The sequence below is a fragment of the Phoenix dactylifera genome, chromosome 4, assembly GCF_009389715.1.
Source record: "Phoenix dactylifera cultivar Barhee BC4 chromosome 4, palm_55x_up_171113_PBpolish2nd_filt_p, whole genome shotgun sequence".
NCBI lineage: Eukaryota > Viridiplantae > Streptophyta > Magnoliopsida > Arecales > Arecaceae > Phoenix > Phoenix dactylifera.
The window spans coordinates 19,213,339-19,221,464 of NC_052395.1; the positions used below are offsets into that span (position 1 = coordinate 19,213,339).

The 8,126-nt window shown below is 45.8% G+C and overlaps 1 protein-coding gene across 1 annotated transcript; it reads right to left on the reverse strand.

Annotated features, from left to right (window-relative positions):
* Nucleotides 1–3,013: 3,013 nt before the first annotated feature.
* On the reverse strand, nucleotides 3,014–5,361 carry LOC103713935 (NAC transcription factor 25-like). Its single transcript, XM_008800988.2, has 3 exons — nucleotides 4,901–5,361; nucleotides 4,407–4,720; nucleotides 3,014–4,172 (listed from the first exon to the last, which is right to left on the reverse strand). The coding sequence occupies exons 1-3, from the start codon at nucleotides 5,091–5,093 to the stop codon at nucleotides 3,441–3,443; spliced, it is 1,239 nt and encodes a 412-aa protein (XP_008799210.2). The 5' UTR covers nucleotides 5,094–5,361; the 3' UTR covers nucleotides 3,014–3,440.
* Nucleotides 5,362–8,126: the final 2,765 nt, after the last annotated feature.

Genomic DNA, 8,126 nt, shown 5'->3' on the forward strand with positions numbered 1-8,126 from the left:
ATCTAGACCGAGCTATTTTGGCCAAGCTACCCAAACTAACCAATCTAGATCGAGCTACCCAAACTAACCTATCTAGATCGAGCTATCTAGTTCGACTTATCTAATTAGTCGAGCTATCAAAATCGACCTATCCAGCAGATTCTTCTATAAAATAAAAATCCAGGACACCAATTACACAAATTATATTATTCTATACTACACTAATCTTTTCTCCTTTTTTATTATTTTTTAATATTGTTCCAAAGCTCTTTTTGATTTGGGGTCAGAGCCAATCTAGCGAGCACCATTGTTCTTCTCTCTTCGTGAGTACAGATTCATCGATTCTTTTCGAGCCTTCGCCTTCGTGGGACAAAATTTTGGCATCAATAGGACCTACCGCACTTAATCTCTTACGCATTGTCTCGGTTGTATTATGAAGTTTTGTGAAACTGCTGGTACTCGGCATTCAAAAAAAAAACAAAAGAAAAAAGAGAAAACAAAATCAGTTGTCGGTCATCCTTTTGCAGTTATTTTTCTTTTACTACTTACTAAAACAGATATTTCATACATGTACGAATATACCTAATAAAATTAAAAAACAAAAGTCACGGAGTGTCCGGATCAACTCTCCCTCTCCGTCTCACATGGTACCCCTAGAGTGATTAGCTATATAAGCAGCCATCCAATCCACAGCCCCGTTAGCCTCTCTGAATACATACTTGGTCTGGAAGGCCACTCCATCTCTCACCATCATCCAGATGTCTCGAAGTAGAGGGTGATCCACACCGCCACCCCTCGGATATCCGTGGATCTAATTGATCACTATGGCCGAGTCACCCTCCAATATGATTGAGCTGGTCTGTAACACTCGTCGTGCATGACGAAAGTCTGCCCAAGCAGCCCGCAGCTCAACAACAGAGACTGAAATGTCGAAAAGCTGATAGTCACCCGCTACCACCATTCTGGAGTTCGGATCTCTGATAATAAAGCCAACATCTTTCCTTCTGCCTTTATTCAAAACAGATCCATCAAAATTAATCTTGAGGAAGCTCGAAGATGGGTGGTTTCAGATGGAGAACATAGTATGGAATGCTTTTGAGCAGAACGAGAGTTTCAGTTGTTTTGTGTCATTCTTTTGCTTTTGCTGGGGGGTATTTGGAATAAGGATAAAAATATAAAGTGTGACCCCACCACCCATCTGCAGTCTGTCCTTTCCTGAGAACTAGGACCCCGCACTGCCTTGTCCTCTCACAGGAACTTGCCCCGACCCCATTCCATATTTGCATCAGCACCAGAACAAAATATAGCCTTCGTTTTCTCCGGATTTAAAAGAAGAAATGATCGCGATGGTACCCACAAGATAACCACCCAAGTATGGAACGTCTTGGAGTCCGGATCGTTCACGGAGGTGAGGTGAGGTGATGGCTTGTTCCCACTGAGGGCAATGGGAATAACGTCCTCCACCCTCCTCTATCCTCCTCTTTCGGTAGCTATATATACTGGATATGGAAAGCCTCGATCTTGAGTGCAGTAAAGTTGCCTCGCTCTCTTTCCCAGAACTGGAAAGTGGTTAGTGGTGATGGGTGGATTATTCCTTGAGGGAGTGCTAGGATTCCTTCCTCTTGCGATGGTGAGAGCGGCCCCTCACCTGGGTGCATGAGACACCACCCGGCTTGTCAGCTAGCTAGCTAGCGTGAAATGCGAGCCCTTGGGATACACACACACGTCCCATGTCTCATCACCTCATCACCACCCTCCCCACTCCCATCCCGGAGAGAGAGACTCCAGGGAGAGCGACCTCCACAAATATCTGGGCCTTGGGGAAGATGCCAAGGTGGTTGGCAGAATGGCAGTGGAGGTAAGGAAGGGAAGGAATGATTTAATGCGAAAGCCCGTAGGATTTGTCCTACTGCAGCCTTGGTCTCATCCACATCAGTCGCGGGCTAATTACCCAAAAAGGGTGGCGGGGAAAAGACAACACCGAAAGGCATCTGCAAGGGTGATCAATTCTGCCGTTTGTTTAGGTCGGCTTCCCATTTCAACCCAATGGAAGCTCGAGCCTACCTTCTTTTCGAAGCGAGCCTATCTTTCTTCCATCTATAGCATCCACTTCACAAACCTTTCGCCTATATTCCCTATCCTCTCCATCTCCCCCGCTGCCTTTCATGCGCATCCATTGACATCGCGAGAGAAAAATAGAAGAGATTTAATGGGGCAGAATGTGATTTAACAGTCTCAGCCTCGGAGCCCCCAAATGAATTACACCTCAAGGATTACCATAGCACCATATATAGAGTTGATATGAACATTGTAATTTCCTCTCAAGAAAGGAATTAATCAAGCTCAACCATCTTTATTATACCGTATCCAACAAATAGAAGCACAAAAAGGCGCACTACTCATTACGTTGTTACCCTAGTGTAGGAGGAAAACAGAAAGAAATAAAAAAGCTAAAATGATTTGTAATCATCTATAATTTACTAGTTTGTAGTTACTATAGGCATCAAGAGGGTTCAACAACCGCCAATCGCCGAAATTTGAGACATGCTTTTCAGAACCTTTGCTATCAAATCCCCCTTGCACTCGTCTAGGCTAAAGGATGCCAGACCAATACCAGGTCAGTAGTGTTTTTGGATTCTAATGCTTTCAGATTGCGATGACAAAAGAAAGCACATGATGTATGTACGTATTAGATGCATGCGCCAGAAATAAGAGCGGTCTCCAGCACTATATTCAGACTATATAGACAAATCATCACTTCTATGATCAAAAAATGTATTGTGGCGGATCCAAGAAGGAGAAGCAGCAATAATTAGCCCTCAAAATAAAATCTGGGCATGTTTATGTTCTTCTTTCACGTCTAACGTTTATTTAGACAAGCAACTTGAATACCATAGAAATTTTCTTCCCCGTCCTTCAAACAAGCATTCATATACGGACATTTTGGCATAGGATTTTCTTCCCCTGTGGCATAGGGAAATATTTACCTAGGTAATGGGTATCCCCATCCACTTATGTAAAGAAGAAACACATGTAGCGCCAATATACAGTGATGCATATATGTATGCAAATTTATATAAATGTAAGGTTTATATAATATGAAGTATACAATCTACAATATATGCTAAGAGCAAATCTCACCTGAAACTCACTGAAACAGCTCCACTCACAAAACCCGGCATGATTTTTAATGTAAAATCGAGACTATATGCTACCTTTGTGTTCATAAACAACCAAGTGGCTCTCAAAAGATCGCACCCGAATCTGTGGTTGCACAATCCAACGGCAATCACTAAGCCAGTGAGCCCTCGTGGACCCTAGAGTTGGCACTTGGCCTATCCAGATATGGGGTTCTAGCATCAGCAGCTATTCCTCTATCAACCCTTTTGTGTGCATGCATCTCTTATGGACTTAATAATGGTTTAAGGAGGAATCAATACACACCACCGGATATTTTCCTATTAGGAATTCCAGTTCATGCCGGAGAGCTGATATGGCTGCCGGAAGATGGCACTGCCGTCCCCAAGCGAACTTAGGATCGCTTGGTGTTGGTAAGCCGTGCCCTGGGGGATCGGATTGAGGAGAGCCGTGATCGTGTGGCCGCCATGGACGTTGCTGTTGCTGTTCTTATTGTCGTTGGTGGTGGCGCCGTTGTTGCTGCCGCTGCTGGTGTTGTTGTTGGTGGGGGCGCAGCTGGTGCTGCTGCTGCCGTTGTTGCAGCCTTGGAATCTCTTGGGTGGCGGTGGTGCGACCATCCCTCCGTCGCTCCAGTATGGGGAAGTGAGAGCACGTTTCGGGGCGAGGGTGCCGTTGTTGGTCTGAACGGTGGAGAGGTCCAGCTTGGTTCTTGGGGCTCCAGCTAACTGGGTCATGGAACTGGTAGCCGGTCCATCCTCGGAGGTGAGCAGCCCCTGAAAGAAGGTATCGTCGTTGTCGAGCAGTGCGGTGTAGATGTTGGGAGCTCTCTGAGGTTGAGGCCTTGGGTTGGGCTGCGAACCGATGGCTCGATGCTGTGTCACTGCCGGTGGAGCCAGCATGCCATCCATGGAATCTTCCATGTCACGGTCCGACAGCCTGGCCAGCATCCCATCCATGGAATCTTCCTTGTCACGGTCGTTATTGCTGCTGCTGCTGTTGCTGCTGCTGCTGGAGCTGTTCTTCTTGTAGATCCGGCATAAGACCCAATCATCTAACTGGAAAAAAGAAAGAACGAGGGGAAACCTAATAGAATAAGTAAAAGTTCCATGAAGTCATCTCTTTTACCCTGGACTGATGTATGTTGCGCGTGCAAGAGTGGTGTCATTCCAGGTAACCTGAGGTTGTTTTAATTCGGAGTGATAAAACGTAAAATGTTTTGAATTTGTGTCACAAGGCATATAGGTTGCAAGCAGTAGAACTATGCCGCCAGGCGGCTATTGAAACTTTACCCGGAGAGAGCCCTTCTTGCTGCCGACGTCGCCACAGGGCGGCCTGGAGTTGCTACTGGGGCTGGTGTCGGTCAGCCGGTATTCATGCATGATCCAGTTGGTCTTGATCCCTTTGGGGGGCTTGCCGCCGTAGAAGACGAGGGCTTTCTTCACCCCGACCTTTTGGGTCCCCCCGGAGGTCAGGATGGGCTTGTCCGTCCCCGTCGCCTTCCAGTACCCAGACGTCGCAGCTCGGTTAGGACGCGCTCCGTTGGGGTACTTGCGGTCCCTGGGGCTGAAGAAGTACCATTCCTGTTCTCCAAAGCTGGCCTTGCCTGACCACACGAACAACAAATCCCAGCGAGAAGAGAAGGGGTCGATTATTTGCCCATAAGAAGTATTGATAGAATTAAGAAGACTCGAAATTAAAGGTACCAAATGGTAGCGGCCGGGTTGGGGGAGGTGGGGTGTTAGGGGGATTAATTACTGGGGGAGATAGATATATAGATAGATACCTGGGAGTTCCCAAGGGTCGAACTTGTACAGGTCGACCTCGGCGATGATGGTGACGGGGAGGGGGGCGGAGGCGGCTTTCTTCTTGAGGTAGTGGACCACCAGCTCCTCGTCGGTGGGGTGGAACCGGAAGCCCGGCGGGAGCTGCGGCTGCTGCTGCTGCTGCGAGCCGCCCGACGAGTCGGCGCTCTCCATACTGATGACGGCGGTGATGCCGAGAAGAGCGTTCGAGCGGATGCTCTATCTTTTCAGCTTCGTGGGTACGGTGGAAGGAACGATATCCCCTGTCCCCGACGGCCTATCTATTATCTACGGTGAAAAGAACCGGCGAGGAGGCAGAGGCGAGAGAGAGAGAGAGATGGGACGGGATGGGATGATAGGGAGGTGGGAACTGGGAATTAATTGCTATCCTTCCATCCGGGGTGGGGGGGAGGAATACTGAAGGTGTTGGGCCGAGGATTCCGCTGGTTTACCGAACGGTCGCCGGTCATCGCGCGACGCGTGTTATTCCCACCTAGGAGGTCTGGAGGACACGTGTTGAAATAAGGACGTGCGATGATACCCAAGTTCGGTACGGGAGTTTTCCGGCCAGATTGTCTCACAAAATTGCAAATCTCTGTTTCTTTTTTTTTTCCCCCTTTTTTCTTTTCTCCTCCTCTCACCAGATTAAAGTTATGTTTTAGAAAAGCAAAAAAAGTTTCCCTTCTTTCCCACCCCTCGCACACTAATTTTTATGTCCAGCGATGCATACACCTCGGCTTTCAGCCAATAAGAAAGCCGGTATGCTCGCTCGTCGGCTGCGCCTGCATTCTGTTTTATCGCAGCCTGGTGCAGGGCGCGGTATGAACGAAGAAAACAAGTGAGCTGCCTCAACGCCTTTTTCCGATGTCACGCCTTTCTTGCTGCGGTGGCTGCGACGCGACGCGGTTCGGGTTGGGGCCATGGCCGCGGTAACAATGACGGTGATAAGGGCTATATCTCTCTCCTCAAATCTAACTCAATTATATATAAGTCCTAACCAATTGGACCCTCCCCTTTTGATCCAGATTATATTCTGTACATTATTGGCCTACGGAGTTTATTTTTCTTCATCTTGTTTAAGTTTATCTACACCACCCCAATATAGCAAAATTCAAACTATCCTTAATAATTATGATAATAATAGAGAAAAAAATATTGTACTGGATCACGAGATACATAATTAATTATTTTTTTCTTTTAGTTGGTTGCTTTTCATAGTTTAAGAAATATTTGATTGCTTAATGAATAATATTTCTATTGTTTTTATTATTGTTGAAAATTTGATTTGTTATACTCTATGTCCTCGATTTTTATTTTATTGAACATTGTGTGAAATATTGAGAGTTGCTTTTATATTTTTATTTATTTTAACTTGTACATAAAAATAATAATTTTTGTAGTTTTACATATCTCTATCCATCCCAACCTGCCTTATTTAATTCTACACCTTATCCTACCCCAAGTTCCATACTGATAGGTATGAATAGTGACCTATCCGATCTATACCCACCCCTTGCCATCCCTACTTGGGGCTAAAATACGAACTTCATTTAGATGAGTGATAAATCCAAAGACCTGCATGAACTTGGTACCATCTCTTATTTTGATTGGCATGGGAGATGCAGGGTGGCTGTAGACTGCTTTGTATCCCTCAAGATCAACCAACACGGAATGGGTCGTCTGTCATGTCTCAAAATACGCAGGATGTATGGCAAGTGTACATTACAATAGAATTAGTTTTGTAATGATACAGTACAAATTATGATGGGTGTTGTGGTTCAAATTTGGCTCGAGGGTGACTACGCCGGAGGAATCGAGGGAGCCGCCGGTGGTTGGAGGAAGAAGACGGGGGCCACCTCTTACGCGGCGACGCCAGCGGATCTGCACAAAATCTCACCGGTGTTTTGGGTGAGGGCCCTCCGACGTTCAAGTTAGAGTGAGGTAAATTTGGTCCAACCAAAAAGTTTCTTAGAAGTTACCCGACCGGACTATTTGTAGTTCCGGTAGAGATGCCCAGATGGTAGAGGCACTGTCCGCCCTCATTATGAGAGGGGGCGTGGCTCTGAGCCGAATAGCGCGCAACTAAGGCTAGCCGGTGACATGTTGTGTTGTCCATTCTCGAAAACAGTAAGGTATTGGCTGTCATAGTAGGGTATGGACGGAGTAGTCATGGTGCTGTCCTTTGACTGTTAAGGGCTAGTTATCAAAGCGTGGCGCGGTGGCGTTGCAATGTATGGTCACGTAGGAGGGCGTGGGCGCACACATAGGTGCGGTTGTTGGCGAGGCCGAACCCGTTAAGAGGTCGCATCATGCGTTTGGCGAGGTCGGCTAGACGGGTGCTGAGGGTAGCTCGGCTCTCCGGGTTCCGAGGTGTGCTCGGTAGAGCGCCCCGAGCTCGAAGGTTGGGGCGTACTACTGAAGTGGGCGGCCCGAGCTCGGTCGGGACGGGTCGGCGAATATTGGAGACACCTCGAACTTGGTCGGACGAGTTGGCGAATATCCGAGGCCGATGGTGCTTTTGGCGGAGTTCGAGGCCGAGCTGATTCTGAACCGGACCGAGAATTCAACCGGTTGGTGTTGGCATTTCTTGGGTCAAAACTGGACGGCCTTTTAGCTGTGGGCTAAATGATCCATTTCGCCCCCCATCAGGGGCGGCCCAAAACATTTGGAGGCCTAAGGCGAACTCACAAAAAGAGGCCTTTTTTTTTAAATGATGAAATTTTTTTAATAAGTATAAAATACTTTAAAATTTTATTTAAAAATAACTCGTCTAGCTTTTTGAGATGCAAAATTACTAATCAAATTTTTATACTCAAGATCCATTAAAATACTATTTTCAATCGATGATATAGCTAATCCATTTAATCTTTCTTGTGACATACTTGACCGCAAATAAGATTTTATCAACTTTAATTTTGAAAAATTTCTTTCAGCAGAAGCAACTATTACAGGTATTGTTAACAATATTCTGTAAGCAATGCATGCATTTGGAAAAGAATTTATTTTTTTTATAAAACTTAAAGTATCAATAGGGGTACTAGTTTCTATTTGTAAAACTTCTTTTAAAACTTTTAACTCTGAAAACAATTCAAGACCATCAATATCAGAATATTGACCATGCTTTAAAAAGTTTTCAAGATTAAGACAACACTTTTTCAAATCATCTTCATTCAAAGATTTTAACTTTCTAAAATTAAACAAAAAACC

Bases quoted from the DNA above. Each gene is read 5' to 3' on its own strand.
- LOC103713935 (XM_008800988.2), bottom strand. From the start codon at position 5,093: ATGGAGAGCGCCGACTCGTCGGGCGGCTCGCAGCAGCAGCAGCAGCCG. The intron at 4,721-4,900 runs GTATCTATCTAT...TCGTGTGGTCAG, and splicing joins CGACCCTTGGGAACTCCCAG to GCAAGGCCAGCTTTGGAGAA. The intron at 4,173-4,406 runs GTAAAGTTTCAA...TCTTTTTTCCAG, and splicing joins GCAAGAAGGGCTCTCTCCGG to TTAGATGATTGGGTCTTATG.